Source organism: Scomber japonicus, chromosome 3 (genome assembly GCF_027409825.1).
Source record: "Scomber japonicus isolate fScoJap1 chromosome 3, fScoJap1.pri, whole genome shotgun sequence".
In the NCBI taxonomy this organism is placed as follows: Eukaryota; Metazoa; Chordata; class Actinopteri; order Scombriformes; family Scombridae; genus Scomber; species Scomber japonicus.
The window spans coordinates 19,765,504-19,786,333 of record NC_070580.1 but is presented as its reverse complement, the minus strand read 5'-3'; the positions used below and the strand labels follow the sequence as shown (position 1 = coordinate 19,786,333).

General features: G+C 38.6%; 2 protein-coding genes and 1 pseudogene across 2 annotated transcripts in view; 2 read left to right on the top strand and 1 right to left on the bottom strand.

Annotated features, from left to right (window-relative positions):
* cacna2d3 (calcium channel, voltage dependent, alpha2/delta subunit 3) overlaps positions 1-13,260 on the top strand; it is a 33,611-nt gene extending 20,351 nt beyond the window's left edge. The window contains exons 13-38 of the mRNA XM_053315421.1: positions 1,170-1,303; positions 1,770-1,787; positions 3,450-3,521; positions 3,678-3,758; positions 3,862-3,936; positions 4,838-4,921; positions 5,229-5,300; positions 5,415-5,476; positions 5,581-5,648; positions 5,780-5,825; positions 5,939-6,036; positions 6,224-6,317; positions 8,281-8,376; positions 8,499-8,620; positions 9,279-9,356; positions 9,459-9,520; positions 9,607-9,651; positions 9,757-9,819; positions 10,481-10,551; positions 10,645-10,720; positions 10,970-11,010; positions 11,358-11,413; positions 11,519-11,636; positions 11,777-11,889; positions 12,090-12,172; positions 13,168-13,260. Coding sequence (XP_053171396.1) covers positions 1,170-1,303; positions 1,770-1,787; positions 3,450-3,521; positions 3,678-3,758; positions 3,862-3,936; positions 4,838-4,921; positions 5,229-5,300; positions 5,415-5,476; positions 5,581-5,648; positions 5,780-5,825; positions 5,939-6,036; positions 6,224-6,317; positions 8,281-8,376; positions 8,499-8,620; positions 9,279-9,356; positions 9,459-9,520; positions 9,607-9,651; positions 9,757-9,819; positions 10,481-10,551; positions 10,645-10,720; positions 10,970-11,010; positions 11,358-11,413; positions 11,519-11,636; positions 11,777-11,889; positions 12,090-12,172; positions 13,168-13,260 — 2,021 coding nt within the window. The remainder of the gene's footprint in view (positions 1-1,169; positions 1,304-1,769; positions 1,788-3,449; positions 3,522-3,677; positions 3,759-3,861; positions 3,937-4,837; positions 4,922-5,228; positions 5,301-5,414; positions 5,477-5,580; positions 5,649-5,779; positions 5,826-5,938; positions 6,037-6,223; positions 6,318-8,280; positions 8,377-8,498; positions 8,621-9,278; positions 9,357-9,458; positions 9,521-9,606; positions 9,652-9,756; positions 9,820-10,480; positions 10,552-10,644; positions 10,721-10,969; positions 11,011-11,357; positions 11,414-11,518; positions 11,637-11,776; positions 11,890-12,089; positions 12,173-13,167) is intronic.
* A 4,203-nt stretch (positions 13,261-17,463) lies between these two features.
* LOC128356029 (protein B4) lies at positions 17,464-18,917 on the top strand. The gene is made up of 5 exons (XM_053316457.1): positions 17,464-17,584; positions 17,661-17,917; positions 18,004-18,130; positions 18,198-18,244; positions 18,663-18,917. Exons 1-5 carry the CDS (start codon positions 17,491-17,493, stop codon positions 18,915-18,917), a joined length of 780 nt encoding a protein of 259 aa, XP_053172432.1. The 5' UTR covers positions 17,464-17,490.
* A 285-nt stretch (positions 18,918-19,202) lies between these two features.
* On the bottom strand, positions 19,203-20,296 carry LOC128355272 (transmembrane and coiled-coil domains protein 1-like; annotated as a pseudogene).
* Positions 20,297-20,830: the final 534 nt, after the last annotated feature.

Below are 20,830 nucleotides of genomic sequence, written 5' to 3'. Positions count from 1 at the left end.
AGAAACACAACTCCAAATGAATACTGTTAGTGTGGCTCCATCTATGTCTTGAAAATGCAGACTGAATCTGTAGAGTCCAAGCATGCAGTTGACACATGCTTTAATATAAGTCCATTGTCCATGTCCTTCATTTCAGCCTTTACTGAACACTGTCTTCTTTACATACAAAATGAATACATGCTACACAAGCATGATAAGTATAGTAAGCATAGAAAGAATAATGGCAAACACAGTCAGTGTGTTCTAAATGCTCCATAGCTTCAGTTAAAGCTACCCTTACTTTTGTTACATTTTTACACATTTTTTTGTTTAGGTTAAAATGCTATTAATAAGGTAATGGCACTCTAAAGTGTTAGAGAGATCCACCAGGCATAGAAACTCATCATTATTCCATTCTTATAATATTCTGTGAACACTCTGACCAATCATATCATTTGGTCCGAATGATATGATTGGCCGAGCGACCTGCCTGTTTCCCCCTTCCGCATTATGTAATCGCACGTGCACCCCCACCTGGAAGAGAGTCTGTTTTGGATCCACAGAGATAGCCGTAAACAGACAGTAGCGACTGACAATGACAGACAAAAGCGGGCCACGGCTTCCACCTCCAGCCGCTCCCACAGGGAAAAAGAACACTATATCAGAAACTATTGCAGTGCGCGTTTGGGGAGGGGAAGGGGGTGGGACATAGGAGGGAGGAGGGGTTGTTGCTGTTCAAGTTTTTTCAAAGTGCTGTGTGAAATGCAAGAAAGGTAAGAGTTGCTTTAAAGTACCTGACATGCACATACATAATGTTATACATTTTTTAAGAAGCCAGGACTGACTGTGATCATCTTTGGTTCTTATTAAGCGTACTGGAATGAAACTATGGAACTGCTTTTTTTATTAGGTGATTTAAATACAGCAAGATCTAAATTATTTACAAATATGTTTCTAAAATGGCTCTACCAAATACTTATGTTGCTCTGTATCTGCTGGATGTGTAACAACGTGAAATAATGCAAGATGAAAATATGTCAATGTTTACTGCCCTCAAGTGGCCAAAAAATAAATTAATGCTGGTGTCAGATGGCCCAAAAACATGCAGGTCTTCATAATGTGATCATAGTATGTTATTCCTGCACACATTTTTTAAATAATTTTGAGTTCATGTGTGTGTTTCATTGCAGGTTATTTCAGTCAGATTTCCACTTTAGCAGATGTTCAGGAGAATGTAATGAGGTATCTTCACGTCATGAGCCGCCCAAAAGTCATCGACCACGAGCATGACACAGTGTGGACTGAAGCTTATGTGGACAGCGCTGTAAGTGTGTTACAGTGCTCTACTTATTAGTTTGAAGAAGTGTGATGATCTGCTGTGAGTCTTTAAGGTATAAGTCCATAAATGTGTTTTGTGTGTGTGATTGCATCCTTACATGTACCTGTTGTGTGCATCAGTACAATAACATTTTCTCCAGAGAGGGGACAAAATAATAAGAACATATTACAGTATGATATAGGCCAGTATTTGCCATGTTTTAAATACTACCTTTGTGAAGTAAATAATGTCCACTGCATGAAATTATTATATATGTTATTTTGTAGATCCATGCACAGTAACTGTGCACATGTGTAGGTCTGCTCTCTTGTCATTACTCTTCACGCTGCTGGAATGATTTCTCATTATGAGCATCATTAATCTGCATGGATTACCCCCAATGTACATCTTTGTCTGCAATCAGTGCAGAATGTGCAGAGTTTCAATCTTTCTGCCTCTTCTTTCTAAACAGCTTTCCCAGGCGCATAAGGTAAACATCTACATGTGATCAGATCTCTTTGTGCTCTCAGGTTGACTTAAATTAAGACTAACATGATTTATTTGTTTAGTCATAAAAGATTCGGCTAGATGCTGTTAAGAGTAGTATCAAAGAAAGGAGATCAAGGTAGAGTCATAGCAGTAGTACAGTAAAAGTGACTTAGAGAGGTTAAATGACTGATTATACTTTTCAACATTATGCTTTAATATTTCTTAGAAAGTCTTATGTTATTCTCTAATGGTACAGCAAAGAAGCATTTATTGTACTTCTTTTCAGTATGGGGACACACTCACGCACACACACACACACACACACACACACACACACACACACACACACACAGACAGGTTGGGAGATTGTCCTCTGGAGTGTGTGCTCTTGTATCTCAGCCTCAGACACACCATTCATCATTCTGTGGATCATTGCATTTTATCTCCTAAAGCCCATAATAAAATTGACATTGGAGGGGAAACCAAGAAAGAGAAAGAGGGAGAGAGAGGAGGGGGGTAGTTAGGTGTTCGAAGGTTTACCCGTGTGTGTGTGTATGTGTGTGTGTGTGTGTGTGTGTGTGTGTGTGTGTGTGTGCGTGTGTGTGCGTGCGCATGTGTATGTAGTCTGAAGCAGTTTCCACCAAATTGTGTGTTGAGATGAATGTAAGGACCCACCATTCTTCATTTTGTCAAGCTAGCTAGTACACACTGCGGTTCACAGCCTGTTTGCTTCATATGCATGCACGTGCAAATGAACAACCCCCCCACCACACACACACACACACACACACACACACACACACACATGGCAGCATGCAGGCACACTCAGCTGTGTGGACTCATGAGGTGAGGGAATAGCAGACCTAGTTTAATGGCACTTATGTGCTTAATTATGTCAGCCTTCATCCTACTGAACTTATCTCACCTCCTCTGAGCGCCACATGAGCCTTACATGGTTCAGCTTTGACAAAAAAGAAAGCTGGACCTCATTTCGATGCTGAATTTCAACATTTTGTGCAAGGAATAAATGCCATATTTCTGCTTCAAATCTGTCTTGTGTCTCTAGATCTTAGATATTTTATAATATTTGTATGTGTTTGTCAATTTTGTAGCCAACAAACAAAATAAAGCCTTGTGAGGCTTTGTTTTAGTCAAGTCATTAAGCTGTGCTCATGCTCCACTATTTTTAATACAGACATTTTAATTTAATTTAGTCTGAATAGCCTCCTGCACTGGCTAAAAAAGGAATTCTATTTCTTAATCCAATTATTAACTTCCCCACAGCTGCTGATCACATTTAATGTTGTTGCATATGCATATTCCTAAAATGTTTCTTTTTACATAATCATTATTATGTAGCAGCAGGAGTAATTTATGGACAAACCATTTCATTGTTGGAATCTCAGTTTGTCCAGGTGTGTGACTGTTTGTATGATTGTATATGTGATTGTATATGTTATATAAATATTTTTTTAAATCTATAGGATGATAAAGCCTGTCACACACACACACACATGTCAGTAATTACAATGAATGAAGTGAAACAAAATGGCAATTTAGTCTGATTATCAGGCAATCGCAGATTTCAGTTTGAATTATATATATATTTTTGCTTTTGACTGATGCTTATGAACCTGATCAGAAATTCCTTTTCTCTTTTCAGTTGAAAGAAAAAGCAGGCCCAAGTCTGATGACGACAGTAGCAATGCCTGTCTTCAGCACAAAGAATGAAACGGTGAGCGAGTGACTGAGTGACTGAGTGACTGACTGACTGACTGACTGACTGACTGACTGACCTACCAACCGACCGACCGACTGACTGTGAGACACAAAAATTAGTATTCCTGCAGTCATCTGAAGTTGTGAATGTATTTTGAATCTTCTCATGCAGAAGAACCAGGGTATTCTGTTGGGGGTTGCAGGAACAGACATCCCTCTGCAGGAGTTGATGAAGCTCATCCCCAAACATATGGTACAATCAGCTGTCTTCTGCTTTTTCAGAAATGCAATGAATATGTTGATATGCATAACAAAAGGCTTTTGAAACGTCTATGTGTCTCATTTTGTGTCTCTAGTTAGGGATTCATGGGTACGCCTTTGCCATCACAAACAACGGCTACATCCTGATACATCCGGACCTCAGGCCTTTGGTAATGTGATTTCTTAACATCACTTTTACACCTTTTACAGTCTTGCAACATTCCCTGACTGATTTCCCTTTTGTTTTGTCCATGTATGCATAACTGAAATGATGAAGTGAAAGACTCAGTTGACGAGGGCACACAGAGACATATGTGTTAGGCTAAATGGGCTCGTATAGTCTGTAATCCCCACCTTTTCCTTTGATGTATGCATGCAGGGATAAAGGCCACTCATAGGGCTGGCTGGCCTGAGATTTCCCAGAGGTAACTTAACACTCACTGGCAGAGACCACAGCCGCTCGCCCTGGGACCGACTGGTTCCTCAGGAGCTATGGCTGTGCTAGTGGATCTGTGCGTGCCAGTGTCAGTGCTACTCCTCTCTGTGCAACTGTGTGTATGTTGGTCTGTGCTGGTTTCTTGTGAGTGTCTCTTTGTGGCTAAAACTGTGCTGTGGTTGTAGTCATTGATTGTTTCTTGTGTACTGGACGACATTACGTAGCAGCATCTGTCATGTACAGGTTAATGCATTGATGTAGACTTATTTGAGCGTGGATTTCCTATCAATCATATTAATAATTTTTAATTTACCTGACAGTGTTAATTTCACAGATGATTTGTTAAATAATTAACCAGCAAAACTGCTGTATCAGGACTTCATAAAACAAGAGTGCACAGACAAGTCTTCTTTTAACAGTGAATCACAAAAGACACTTTAAAGTGACGTATTTCTAAATAGATTTATGTTTTCCATGTTAATCTCATCTCTATTTGACAATATTGTGTCACGCATAGATTTCAAAGCTGGGTCAGGCTACATTTATTAAATCAGTTTGGTTAAAGTTTTAGTCAAAATGAAAGCTCATTATACAAAGGGATCATTAAATTGTGTATACTGTGTTTCTCTGCGCAGTATCAGGAGGGTCAGAAGAGGAGAAAACCAAACTACAGCAGTGTGGATCTCTCTGAGGTGGAATGGGAGGACAAAGATGATATTGTACGTGTTAAACCCTTAAAGATTAATATTATAGCAATAAAATCTTGTAAAAAAAATGTCTTCATTGTGTGTAAAATGTTACCTTAGGTGTACTTTACATGCAACATGGTGTGACTGCAACTTAATGCCTTGATTTCATATTGTTACCAGAACAATGGTTCTATATTATTTTAAATGAATGCTAATATTAATGAAAGCTCTGTTTTCAATATCACATTTAAATGACAACCACAGACAGGCTGTTGGATCAATGACCTGGCCTCGACCTCTCGGCTCTACGTGCCTCTTTGTTCGCTTTATCTTTCAGCTCCGCAATGCTATGGTGAACAGGCGGACAGGGACTTTCTCTATGGAGGTGAAGAAGACAGTGGATAGAGGGGTGAGGTTGCTGATAAAGATGTTTAGTGTCTCCCTATCAGATGAGGGTTGTTCTGGCTATCGTTTCTAGACTAAAGGAATAAATCTCATCTGCCCTTTTTGTTTGGTCTTTTAGAGGCGAGTGTTGAAGATGCACAATGACTATTACTACACTGACATCAAAGGAACTCCATTCAGGTGAACGTTATTACACTCCTAAATGACTTCCTATTGGTTTACGTCTCAGTTGGAGTGAAACGTCCACAACTCAGGTTGATTCTATACTCTGTTTTTGTCTCCAGCGTCGGAGTGGCTCTCTCCAGAGGCCACGGCAAATACTTCTTCAGAGGAAATGTGTCAGTCGAAGCAGGTATATCGTTCCAAACGTACTGTATTACCAAAAGTCTGAATACAATCTGACCTGCATGTTTGGAAGAGCTTTTATTGTATCCGTCTATCACGGCTGGCATTGCTGAAGCGTTACTGACTTGTGTTTTTCAGGGCTCCGTGATCTGGAACAGCCAGATGTCGCCCTGGCAGATGAATGGTAACGCTGGGGTTATGGAAGTGGGCATTCATGCGTTATATAGGTTATCCCTCTGTGTTCATCAGGGATGTTGAGGCCTGTGATGTAACAGTGTGTCTCTTTTTGGACCGTAGGACGTACTGCAACACAGAGGAGCAGCACGAGCATCGTCACCTGACCCAGATTCAAGCCATCAAGCTTTTCATGACAGCCCGCAGACCGCACCTCAAATGTAAGAAACATCTGAGTCACACTCAAATGTATTAGACTACATGTTGACTGTAATATCTGTGCAGCAAATTTGATCAAATTCAATTTTTTTCAAGAAGCATTAACAAAAGAAATTGATTACTATAAATGACTTGGATGTTTTTAGGTGATCACATCTTTGATTAAAACTACTGTTGTACATTCTGCAGGTGACAGAGAGCTGATCCAGGAGGTGTTATTTGATGCAGTGGTCACTGCTCCACTGGAGACTTACTGGACTGGACTCGCCCTCAATAAGTCAGAGTAAGCTGTTTTTAGAATCACTTTCAAGGAGTTTTTGAAGTGTGCAGTTACATTTTTCATGTTAGAAAGCTGTTGAATAAAATAGTCTCTTACTTTATATGTCATCTGTAATTATAGGTAACACTTTCCTTTGAGTATATACTGTAACACGCTACAGAGGTAATTATAAGTAGATATTGCGGTTATTGCTTATTAATGTAGGCACTATAACTCGTGTGGGCACCCTTAAGTGTAGGCTGATATATGAACAGATGATTAATGAGAAAATAGTACAATCAATCAATCAATCAATCAATCAATCAATCTTTATTTGTATAGCGCCAAATTACAACAAATTTTTCTCAAGGCACTTTACACATAGAGCAGGTTCTAAACCAAACTCTTCAGGTTTTAACTTTAAAGAGACCCAACATTCCCACATGAGCAAGCACTTGGTGACAGTGGCAAGAAAAAAACTCCCTTTTAACAGGAAGAAACCTCAGGCAGAACCAGACTCAGAGTGGGCGACCATCTGCCTCGACCGGTTGGGGTAGAGAGGAGAGAGAGGAAGGATAGGAGAGAGAAGCACATTGAAAATCAACATTGAAGCTAGAAGGTCCGGGACTGGAATCTGTCATCCGGACGTCTACAGGCCCAGATTACCTAAAACACAGTTGTAATAACAGAATATTTTATATGATTATATTATCTCATCTCTGTATAGGAGTTATAATTGTTGACAAATACTGTACATTAATAAAATGTTAAAATATTGTTTACAATAGTGTTTACAATCACATTATAGTGTATTATAAACGTATTTATTTATTAACTGTACTTAAATACTAAATAAGGGAACTTATTATTATTAGTAAATAATTTAAGAAGGTTCAGTCTGCATTTGTAAACATTAATAATTCAAACTTGAGATGAAGAAACTCCAGACAAACATTGCATTGTAAAATGTGTTTGTGTTTATAGCTTATGACCCATCTACAGGCCAAATTGTTGGTGAATGATCATGAAGTATAAAGTATGATGAGAAAATGATACCTGAAAATACACACTCAAACCATTTCCCTTTACCTTGAGGGATTTGTTATGGATATCTTGTGTCTTAAAACAATACTCACATGATGACACTATACATACTTTGAAACTGCTTTTGTTTGCTCTGCTGTTATTGTTTCTCCTCGCTAAACTAGCTTTTAATAGGTATCTTTAAAATGTGATTTCAATGATGTGGGATTAAATGGACAATATATTTGTTGACTTTTAAAGTCTTCAAAAGTTACAGTCTGTTTGGTTTGACATTCCCTGTTTTATTTGTGAGGGACAGTAAAACAAAGGAGTGTTGCCCTAAAGAGACAGGAACTATGGAAGATACAGGATTTATTTGTTTAAATCAGACAGCTGAAGCCTTGTGGTCATGTTAAGAAGGAATTTTCTCCACAGCCAGTATGAAGAATCACAGCAACCAGAAAGAGTTTGAATGTTCTGCACATATGAGGGCTATCTTAAGATATACTTGATTTAATACTTATAATGTCCTGGTGTACATACCGTGTATATGATCTGCCTTAAAATGCATGCTTGAAGTAATGTCTTCAAATAGCGTATTTTGTCTACAAAACTGTCAACGCTGCCCAAATGACTAATATCATATAAATCTGAGAAGATGTAACATCATACAGTCTCTTTTCACTCCTTTAATATGATGTATTAATGCCTCCTGACGCTAGATCAACTGCGTCAAGAAATTTCCGCTCAGGACATTTAACACCGTTCAGTTTAATCAACAGCAGATCTCAGTTTTGTCAGAGAAACTAACCACCTGCATGAATACATTTATACATTTCCTACATCATATATTGAAAAGGAAAAAAAAATTATATGTGGCAATGTGTAATCCTGTGTAATCATCAGCATCCACATATGATGTACAGATGTGTTTATGTGGCACTGCTCTGCATTATACAAACAGGAACTCAGACAAAGGAGTGGAGATCACCTTTCTGGGAACACGCACAGGCCTGTCAAGAACCAAACTGTTTGTAGCTCCTGATCAGCTCTCCAATAAGTGAGTGCTGCTGCTCAAAATTTCTCTAATCATTACTTAAAGTGTGAGGCGATGCCGTACTTGTGCTTGATGAATCTAATCCTTGGCTCCTCACCTTGTCTTCGTTCTGCCTGCTTCCTCAGAGATTTCCTGACAGCGGAGGACAAGGAGGGTGTGTTTAATGCTGATCACTTTCCTCTGTGGTACAAGAGAGCGGCAGAGCAGGTCCCTGGCACATTTGTCTACTCAATCCCCTTCAGCACAGGTATGCAGCACAAAAGAAAAGCTCCTTGAGCCCAGTAAAAACTACACCACACATGCATTTATCTGTGTATTGCTGCTAAATTATCTACATCTTGCATTATATAAGTCCATCTCACTATGGGCCTACTGCAGAATTATGTGAAGCACCTCAATTCATCTGGTCCCCTTACCAATTCAGCAACTTAACATCTAAATCAGTCTTTTTCTATACCCCTCTGTCTGTTATGGATTATGGGTTTTAATGGTTTTCACTGATATGATGTGCAGCACATCTCGCCTCCCTCTCGGCTGTCTGCAGTTAACGTGGCCCACATTCTGTCTGCTAGCCAGAGGGAGGATGGACAATTCAGCTTCACTCTCACGACATTTACCACATTTCCTCTGTTAATGATGACTGTATCCACTCAGACTTTGCCATCATTACCTGAAATGTCCCGTCACAGCGCTCATTTCAGCGTTTTTGGAGTGATCTGGATGTAGAGTAAGCTCTGACTGGACTCCATTACTGTCAAGTAATGTGCTAGTACTGCAGTTCCCTTTGAGTTGGCCAGTTGAGGCAGCTAAATAAAGGGCGCCATCTAGTGGGCATAAAATGTACTGTTCCTCACATGCACAATAATGACAAATGGCTCAGTTTATTCTCTCCTCTTCCTCTCTAGCATTAGAAAATAAGAGTGTGGTTTTGGCCAGCACAGCAATTCAGCTGCTTGATGACAGAAAATCTCCAATTGTTGCAGGTAACAGCTTGTACATCATCTTTCATAGCATTTTCATCACTATGTTAATCCTTATTTTTGAATATATTGTGCTGTTTCTTATGTTCCCGACCCGCTGCTCAGCTGTAGGGATCCAGATGAAGCTCGAGTTCTTTCAGAGGAAGTTCTGGACTGCATGCAGACAGGTAGCATGACACCAAGTACTGCAGCATGTTTCAAAAAGAGCTTCCTTATAAGGAACTAAATGAAACTACTCTTGTTTTATGATCAGTGTACAGCTCTTGATGGAAAATGTAGTATTAGCTGCGATAACGAGGTAAGAGCAACTATATAATTCTGGCTTCTGATTCTTTTCGGGGGGTGGGGGGGGGTGACTTTGTTGGTTTTGGTAATCTAATCGTTTTATTCATCCTTCTGACAGGACATTAACTGTTATCTCATTGATAACAATGGTTTCATTCTTGTCACAGAGGAGCAATCTCAGGTACTGTGTACATATTAACATATATGAAGAAATGTTAAACATCTAAACACATGACCTGTTTACCATAAATGTTTCACTTCCCCTGATGATGTCTTAAACAGTGTTCAGAGCATTACTGAACCAAGCTTTTTTTGCAGTCTACACATAAGATTGTACATATGCTTAACTGTGTTTAAACCTGATAACAGAAGTGGTCATAAAAGCTTGGGTTTACATATAAGTGTTTATATTACAAACACTGTACATCAGACACTGCTTGCACCTAGCTCTGTAAAATGACAGCTGCATGACAACAAACATGGACTGATTTCTACAAAATGGCTGCCTACAACTCAACAGATTCATAATGTTTAACAACAGGCTGCATCCACTGTAGGTTAATGCATCCTGTGGTTTTCAACAAATGTAAAAATGTCCAAATTATGGAGGCCATCACATCAAATCATATTGCTTTTCTATTGCATGGGAGTTCAGGTTGAATGCTTCTTACACCACATTACAGACCCTCTGTCTGGTAGACTTTTTCTCTCTTCAGGCCATTTGAACAACCTTTAATTACAACTTAGTGAGTCATTGTTTAAGGAACATTTATATTATTTCGTCCACCCACTGTAGGTATTAAACTGTGTGCCTGTGTGCTTTGACAAAACTTCTCTCTCAGACAGGACTCTTCTTTGGAGAGGTAGAGGGTGCTGTTATGAACAAACTTCTCCAAATGGGGTCCTTCAAAAGGTCTAAGACACAACATAACATCTCTCTGATTCAGTGAGCCGGTTCCTGTTGTTGTTCAATACTGAATGTAACCTCTGCTTGTTTGTGTGGCAGGATCACGCTGTATGACTACCAGGCCCTTTGCAAAGACTATGCTGGGAGCAGCGACAGTGCACGCACTTTATCTGATGTAAGTATGTAAGTGAGGACATTGGCAGAAATTAAAAGTGATAATTTTATCATCTCTGGTACAGTTACATTTGACCTGAGCTAAAATCAACAGTGCATAGATATATTACGAATATCTATCTGTCATTATAGAGTTACACAAAATGAACTGTGACATTTACAAGATATAAAAACTAACACACTATTCACACTATTCATCATTTTGTTTTAACACAGATATTTTGACATTATATGCTTTTCCCTCTTTCAGCCATTCTCTGTTGTTAAGTGGCTCCTGACTGAACTTGTCATGTAAGAATAATACAGAATCATTAAGTGTGGGCTAATAAATGACATGATATGATGTATACAGTGGTGGTAATCTCTACATTTCAAAACACAACATGTCAGTTAATAACAGGTTGCATTACTTTATGGTTACTTAACACTTCTTTGTAGTAATTGTTCTTATAATAGTTATTACTATTAATTGTTATTTATACCCTTTTAGTAATACATAAGTTAAATGTTTACGGATGTTTGTCCTTGTGCTAAATAATGTTATTTAATATATTTCATAACTGTCCTCTGCAACATTAGTTTTAATATATATTCATATATAATTATATTCATATTTATATTTGTTTTTTTCTCTTCAGATTTTTGCTAGAATTTAACCTGTACAGCTGGTGGAACATAGATATTTCTGTTAAAGGTAACAATAGTTGATGATAGACAATCATTATAGGCATGGAAGTGTGTTCTGTGTTTATTTGTGGTTTTCTGTTGTTCAGTTACACTTACTTTGTTACACATTTAGCTCAAAGATCCCGGGGCAAAACTACGATGGTGCCATGTGACACAGAGTACCCTGCCTTTGTTTCTGAACGCACCATCAAAGAAACAACAGGCAACATTGACTGTGAGGGTTGTGTCAGGTATAAAATAATTACTCAATGATTCACCAATTAATTAACCCTTTTGCAGATATCTATCTCTATTAAACACTAGATGTTCAGCCTGCCACTATACATATTAAAACATTATAATTCAAGTCTCTTCTCTGTTTGGACTGCAGATCTTTTGTCATACAGCAAATTCCCAGCAGCAACCTCTTCATGGTTGTAGTGGACAACAAGTGTGACTGCAGCATTTCTCCACTCGTAACCATGGATCCAGTCGAAATCATGTATATCCTTTCTTTATCAAACTCAAGATATTTTATATGTGGGAGTCCTTTCTGAAAGCATTTTTCATTTCAGCACTTACAGTATGGATTTCTTACAGTATGAATTACGAATTTTGAGAGTAATGTGTCATCAGTTGCACTCACTTAAGTTTTCAGTTTCACATCAGGTTAAATCTGTCTTATTTCCTTGACACCTTTGTACACAACGAGTCACTAAAGTGTGACAGACTGAAGTTTCAGAAGGACAGAAAGAAGCCTGAATCATGTCACCCTTTCCACCCTGAGGTATGACAGTGTGTGTTTGTTTGCATCTGCAGTTCCACATTGAACACTGCTGACACTACAGCACAAACACAATGAACAGTTTGCTTATAAATCAAGCTGTTTAAAGATGTGTCAGTGAAATGTATTAACGGCATCTGTTTTGATTAAAATAATGCAATTGCTACTTAATAAGACCAAATGTGCTTCATCTACTGTATGTCAAAAATAACACTTTAAATACTGTAATGTCAATCTGTAAGACACATATCAATCGTGAATTAAGTTGAATATCTCAATTGCAGACATTGCATTACTTGATCATTAAGGAATAATTATGTTTTATAACAACTTGGGTCTTATTTTTGCACTGTTGTCCATTGTTCCCTTTAATAATAATAATAACACTGTATTCACCAACATAACTGCAGAAAGGAGGAGGGCAAAAATACATAGATACTGTATATTTCAGATGATGAGGTTTTTAAACAAATCTCCAGCTCAGGCAAATGTATCTAGAAAATAAAATAAAGGTGAAGGTAAACAAATGAATTAACAGACTTTAACCCACTGGACTTACCATCGTTATCCTGTGCAATTAGATGCTATCTTATAATATTGCAGGAGTATTTTCCTTAAATCTTACCTTGAATCAACGTGGTTTTAATAATCTGGTTTAATTATTGTCTAATCATTTCCTGTCTTTTGCCCTGATGGGCTTCATTGTTACCATGTCATTCTGTTCCCAGACCTCAGTAGTCACTTTGATAAATACTGTGTTGATGTAATTGATAGAAATGATGGACAACGCTACAAAATATGACCCAAGTTGTTATAAACCACAATTGTCCTTTAGTATAAACAAATAGTGTGTAGTTTCCAGTTTCAGTGAAGAACATGACATGATTTGAGTTTTCACATTGACCTTTCACTGCCATTGACCTTTCACTGCCATCATACCCCCTGATATCATACCCCAATACAGCTCCATGTATCATAACAGAATCTGTCTTCTGCAGGAAAATGCAATGGAGTGTGGTTCAGCAACACGCCTCTCTGGTACTCTAACAGCAACTCTGCTTCCTCTGATAGCAGTGACCATCAGCAGGTGACCAGAGACTTTGCACAAAGTCTAGCATCCAGAAGAAGAGTCAGATAGGACTGCTCACAAACAAGATGCTTATAAACACATAGAGAACATGGCCAACCAGAAATGAATTTGCTCACACCTCTGCAACAGGCAGCACTCTACTAAGAAAATCTTTATCTGTAGCACTGAGAGTCACAACCATTAATTCTGAAAACATAAATGATGTGGTGCAGCAAAAGAAAATGAAAATAATGGGAGTGTTTGGTGACTTTGCCCAGAGCATTGCTGATCATGCCACTGAAAGTTTACCATATTGTCCTGAATGTGTTTTAAGTAAGAGAAATAAATATGTAGGAGTACTGAGTATAAAAGAAGTCCTTTTTGCAAATAATAAAACATCAAATGTTTGTTTCTTTGTTGTGGAGTGGAAATGAGGGCTAATGTGAAAGTTAGCAGAATGTAAAATGCACTTTTGTCAAGTGTGAAGAGAATGCAGAGTGGTCTATTATTTTGGCAGTAAATTGCTAAGAATAAAAAAGCAAGTGTTGTCATAGTTTTTTTTTCTTCAAATATTTTCGTTTTAATTCAGTTCTTTCTGGTTTCAATAATAGTATGGATATTGTAAAATACCAAACAGACATGGGATAATTTTAAACTTTTTTTCTTGAAGCTTTATTCTGACAGATTCTCTTTGTTTTTAAAGCAGAGGACATTTCAGACAGGCTACAGATGCATGATGAAGATTTTACAGTGTGTTCAAAGAATGTGACATTGATATATCCATTAAAATCCATACTTTGTCAAGGTGACCACATAGTCTTAACCGCGTGTTTAAAGAAATGCTGAAGAATAAAAACAAAGAAATATTTTCCTTCATTTACCCAGTGTTGTTATTTTTTCAAATTTGTGTGTGTGTGTGTGTGTGTGTGTGTGAGATAACATGTCTATCTATATTTTTGAGGACAGAAGGATGTTTGAGCTTTGAGGACAATGAGACATCCAGCATTAAGAAATACAACTTTTCACTTTGTCTCAAAAATTGAAAGTGACTGCATACATGTATCTCCATGACTAGTAGTAGATACATGATTTTCCCTGAAGAGTGACATATGTATACAGCTGCAGTATGTACACAATGAAAGTTGTAAATAATAATAATAACAATACGTTTTATTTAAAGGTGCCTTTCTTGGCACTCAAGGACACCATACAGAGTTAGTGAAATTAAAAACATTAAAAAGAAACAACAAATAAAATATTGACATCAGATTGAATGGGCAGTTTTAAACAGATGTGTTTTGAGTTGTGATTTGAAAAGGGGGAATGAATGGATGTTTCTGAGTTGGGGTGGTAATGAGCAGCTGAATGCTCTGCTCCCCATAGTGGTGAGACGGGCGGAGGGGACAGACAGGTGTATGGAGGAAGAGGATCTGAGGGAGCGGGAGGGAGTAGTAAATGCATATATGTTTCGCACAAAGTCACAGATGTCTGACAGAAAAAACATCTGATCATAAAAAGTATGTATTTAACACATTAGCAAACAAAGCAAAAAATATTACAAACAGGAGTAAAGTGAACTTTTGCTTTAGTTATATGTGAGCATATACAATAAGATTTTACACCCAGACGGGAAAAAAAATGAAAAGATGGATCCTATGCTCTGCTTTCCATTTCATAAACCACAACTTATAAATCTGATCTTGTTCATTAGTTCATTTTTGGAACTGTGAACTTAGTTAAAAATTTTGAATTATGAACTATGAACTGAACTAGTTCACGTAGAAAGTGAACTTTCCCAACACTGCTCCTATCCAGCATAGCACAAAAATCTTTCTCTTTCCTTCAACTAGTTCAGAATGCAGCAGCTAGGCTTCTTGGTGGTTTAACAGATGACATTACATCCCCCGAATCCTGGCTTCTCTCCACTTTTTGTTTTAGAATTGATTTTAAGATTTTACTGATCACTTTTAAAACATGTCTGGGTCTTGCTCCAAACTACACAGCAGAAATGTTGCCCCTGTATGAGCCAGCCTGCAGTCTTAGATCTTCAGGTGGGGCCCTTCTGGCTGTTTCAAAGTTGAGGCTGACATCTAAAAGTCACTGCGCTTTCACCATCAAGGCTCCTCTGCTTTGGAACGACCTGAGGAAATAAGGCTCGCAGAATCGGTAACTTCTTTTAAATCACTTCTTAAAACTAAATTCTCCAGAGTTGCTTTCATGTGATGTTTGTTTATTGTTACTTCTATTTATTTCATTTCATATTACTTTATTTATTTATTTATTTAATCTCCTTACTGTATTTCATTGTCTTCTACTTTCATCTTGTTAATGTTGGCTCTCTGTGTTGTATGTCTTTGCTTTGTATTGTACATCCTGTGCTTTGTGTGTCAAAACACTTACTACCAGGCAGGGGTGGAGCCAGCGTGGTGGCACCTGCCCCCCCAGGAATCTGATTGGCCACCCCAGGTACCCCCCCCCCCCTCACCAACACCACTGCTCAATGTACTTGGTTGCTATTCATTTTATACTAGTAGAATTGTTTTCTTATCCAAAACGAACATTTTACTGTGATTTTATATTTGCTGCCTCACTGTCATTACTCAAGGTGCACTGATTTTTTTATCTCACGGATTTCTGATTTTCTTCTGTGCAGTTGAACGTGACATCTGAGGGGATGCCCTGTGTTGCCACAGTCTCTGGACTCATGGTAAGTAGATCTGACCAAAGCTCTGCTAAAATACTTTCCCTTTTAAATGTAAAATATGTTTTATTTGCCATATATGTGGAAATAATCTCCCTACAACACTAACTAATGTTCTGTGATGATGCTGGGTGCCTTACAGGTTACAGCATAGCTTTGTTTTTATGCCCAGCCTGGCCCCCCCCCATCAAAAATGTTCTAGAATCTAGAGCCATCCCTGCTACCAGGGTTATTATAGTTTTGAAATGTTCATTAGTTTTTTTTAGTTAGTTTAGTTTGCTTTTTTATTATAGTTTAGTTTCAGTTAGTGAGTTTTAGTTTAGTTTTTATTTTGAGGAATTGACTAGTTTTAGTTTAGTTTTTATTTCGTTTTAGTCTTATGTTATGAGGTATTAGGAGGAGAGCCCTGATTAGTAGAAGCTGAAAAGGATGAAATAATGCTGACACTGAGGTAAAATTTGCTGTTTGTGGTCTTCTAATAATAAGGTACTATTATAAACATCCTACACAGTGAAAACAGGACAGTTGCACATTAAAGATATACATAAATAATATATATAATAAACTGTCCACACTGTGATGACAGTACAGCTGACTATTAATGAATATTAAACTTAGGACTGACCTTGTGCTTTGATTATTATTAGAGAAAACAATGTGTTAACAAGGGAAACAGACGTAATAATAACTAATCAATACCTTGAAATTAAATAGGTTTAACTTACACATGAAGATGACTAGCAGCAGGTGTCCAGCCATGATGAAACAGAATAATGTGAATGTCCAGCAACTCTTTAGAGACTACATGATGTCAAAGTCCATGTAGTAAGACACACAGATGTAGTCTACATCTGTGTGTCTTACTACATGGACTTTGACATACAGGAGTGTCACTTTGCAGAACTTGCTCTCAGGAAATCCACAGAAAGCATAAGAAGTGAATTGCAGGCAGACCACAGAAAAACTCTCATTTGTCATTTATACAGCCTTCAGCGTGCGTGGCGCTAGGGTTAGGGTTTAAATCCAATCTACAGTATTGTTTCACTGCTACTGCTTCACCTGTCTCATGAGACGACATACGCATCTTGTTCTGCCATCTGATAAAAACAGCAAACCCTCTGACTATGTGGTTTGTTCACTATATAGCCTACTACATTATTTTCAACGCACCATTGTAATGTTTTATTGCACTGTTGAATGAAAAGTTAGCTCACAATTAGATCAAATAAGTTTTTTCCTAACAAGATAAACATTTTTCTTGCAAATCTCTTATGGCCTTATAGGGAGGTAACAGCCCACATTCAAAGTCAATATGCAAAAGTGCCTTGCAGAAAGTGGGATGGAGGCTCTCGCTGCGTTCCCTCATGACTTTAATTTAAGACTAATGAATTACACCTGGTCTGATTAGATTCACCTGGTCGCATTTTACCGGAAGCAACTGCATAAAGACGGAAACACTTGCTATGAAGCGATAGTTTAGTGTTACAACGTTTAGGCGTAAGAGAGCCTTCATTTGTTTCTTGTTTTTATCTGCATATTGGTTCCTCAGCGATGCCTCCGAAAAAGCCAGCGGTGGACTCTGCTGATCCACCGGAGCCGTCCTCCAACGATGCCCCGGTCGAGAAGAAAGTCGAGAAAAAATCAGGTTTGTGGATCGATGTGATTGAGCTCATTATTTAAAGCTTCTTTCCCCACAAAAGCGTAAATGCATTTCTTTTTAGATTCTGCGACGCTGCGCAAAATTGCAGCTCATCCCTCCACAGCTATTATGGTGAAAGAAGCGCTTAAAGAGTTGGACTCAAGAAAGGGCGTCTCATCCCAGGCCATACAGAACTACATTAAACAGAAATACCCCTCGGTGGATGTGCTGAGGTTGAAGCACTTTGTCCGCAGAGCCCTGAAGAAAGGAATCGAAACTGGCACTCTGGTGAGGCCAGCCAACTCCAGTGTGACTACAGGCGCAGTGGGAAGATTCAGGGTAAGATGACGAGTCTGCAGTCTCATCACGCAAGCCAAATAACTTCATTAATCCTATCTTTTTTCTTTTTTTAAATCGGTTTTCAGCTTGCACCAGAAGTCAAGCAGACAAAGCCAAAAACTGAGAACGTGGATCCTAATGTACAAAAAGTCACAAAAGCAGAAAAGGATGCAGCAAAGGATGGAGCCAAGAAGACCAAAAAAACAGGTAAAGGTAAAATGATTACGTGAACTAAAAGGACAGTTTTAGTGGTGTATTAACATTGTGTGTCTTCTTAAAGGTGCCACAAAAAAGAAAGAAACTGAAAATGAACCCACATCATCAGAGGTGAGACTGTTTGTGTGCTGAGACTGATGCAGTGTCATTAAATTAGACCATCTTGCAATTCAACAACTTAAAATGTCCCCACCTGAATTTATTCCTGGTTTTCTTGATTTTTTCAGAAAATCATGAATAAAACTCTGCCACATGCAACTGCTTTAATGATTGAATAGCATTTTTTCCCCCTTGTTTAACCCTCTTATTAACATTGTGTGACTGGGCATAAATGTCTTTACAATAGTGCCCTGTTCAGTAGAATAGAAATAACTAGATGAATTAATCAACCATAGAAAAATCCAAACAATGTAAAGCTTTACATAACTTTCAAGGTTCTTCAATTATCTGGGGCTGCAAGACTAATCTCACTATTTATTAAATCCTGGCTACAAGCCCTTTCTCACACTGGCTTTTCTTCTGTTTTTAGGACTCCAAGTCTCCTAAAAAATCAAAGAAAGATGAGAAGGCAGCAATTTCAAAGGTTGCCCCAGCAAAGAAGCCAAAAGCTAAAAAAGCTGCGACTGACGATGGCAAGGGAGCCTCCGAGTCAGCCAAAACTAAAGGGAAAAGCACCAAGGAGGCAAAAGCCGGGAAGGCATCGCAGGGCAAGACTGCTAAAGCGGGCAGTGATGCCCCTGTTTCCAAAGCAACTGGGAAACGTGGGAAGAAGACTGCAGAGTAGACTTATAGTTCTTAAATCAATTTTACACTTTTTTTGGAAATAAAATTACCTTTTTGGAACTGTTTGTTTTTTTTATAAACATGACATGTAATGCATTATACCTTAATTCTGCCTGTATGCAATGTTAGAACATAAGGTTTGAATTCAAATCTAGCATGTACAAACTGACCCACTGGAGCTGAGCAGGCCTACGGATGGAGGGTGTCCTATACTGAACACTTTTCAACTAGATTCATAACAATTCCAGTGATGCTGGCGTTAACTCGATTTTAATCAATAGCTTTTCTAATCAGGATGTGTAACACAGAATAAATGATGCAGATACTCGGACGTGGAATCCCGGTGCTTCCAGAGGAAGGAGAAGAGGACTACAAAAAGCAGCATACAAAACATACGGCTGTATGTCTTCATCAAGGGGACAATACAGTTGGCCACAGTGGATACAATCAGCAAAAGGACTGCCATGATGGTTAGCAGCACATTGATGAGTTTTCCAAGGAGAGTCTGCACTGTGGCATTCTCCAACCTCTCAAGCTGCTGCACCTGCTGCTGCTCCAGCTTGAAGAGACGAGTCTGGCAAGCCTGCAGAACCTCCTACAGGTCAAAGACAAAATTGTCACAAAGGCCTCCTTGCTATGACACATTTTTGGGGGGGGGAAGTGCAGTGGCTAGTGAAACTTACATGAATGTCTGTAGCTCCATCATAGAACTGATAAGCAACCTCCTCCATGCTGGCTAGCTCCTCTTTCAAGTTAACAATTTCACTGTAGTGCAGCTCCGTTAAGTCACCGAGCTGTTCTTCTAAAAGATCACACCTGCACAACATTGACAGTAGTACATCACTAACAGGATATATTCTAGAGTACTATACAGTAATAGGCCTACGTTACCTGTATCGTTGCTCCAGCAGGGCCTCTGTGATCACAGTATAATTTTGCTGGTAGTAGGCTTTTAAGTTTTCAAAGCAGTCTTCAAGATTACCTTGGTTGTCCTTGAGTTCTTGGATTTCATTGAGTAAAGCAACACCTGAGGTCTGGCCATGATCAAGGGTGCCCCTGGAGCAAGGGAGGGCACCAGGGGACCTGGTAGTGCTGTCATCATCACTGCCAAACTTTGGGCTGGGCTGCAACTGTCCTGTCCTATGGGTCCTCATTACCCCGGGGCCAACACCTTCGTTTCCTTGGGTTTCATCCAGAGTCTCTTTAAAGGTTGCAATGTTATCAGCGCTGCTAAACTTGTTGTGAATGGTGACGGACATTTCTCTGTGTGGACGCAACAGCTACAGCTGCAGAATGAGTGAATTCAGAGAAGCTGGAGCTACCACCTGTCACCTGTAAGAAAGGAGTTAGTAGGCTACTCAGGCTGGACCACTGTGCCATCTGCAATATTGGCCACTTTACCATGTTTCAGGATTATATAAACATGCAATACATGCAAAGATTCGATTAGATATTTTAGTTTTGGTTGAAGGTTAGAAAACCACATTTACTCTGCATATCACTCTATGATAATATATAAATTAGTTGATTGTAATTAGAAGGACATCAATGTGGCCATTTTGTCCTTAAACTAGCACAAATGAAACCTTCAAATAAAGCTGAAAGTACAGGGAAAGCAGAGAGCTTAGACCCAATATTGTGATGCATATTTCAAAAAAGCATCTTTGGTTTAGGGAGGAAATGCTTCTGCTAATTGGACTGCATGTATTACTTTACATAAGTTATTGTGCAAGGAACAGGCATAAATGACCATGGGCTTTAATGTGTTACACTTTAACACACTGAGCACCCACGGAGTAAACCACAAACCCTGCAGTTCAACTCTTGAGCTACAGATATATTAAATGCTTTTATGTTGATGTGAATTGTTGACTGCAGATTTTTTTTTACATTATGCAGAGTAGCATTCCGTTT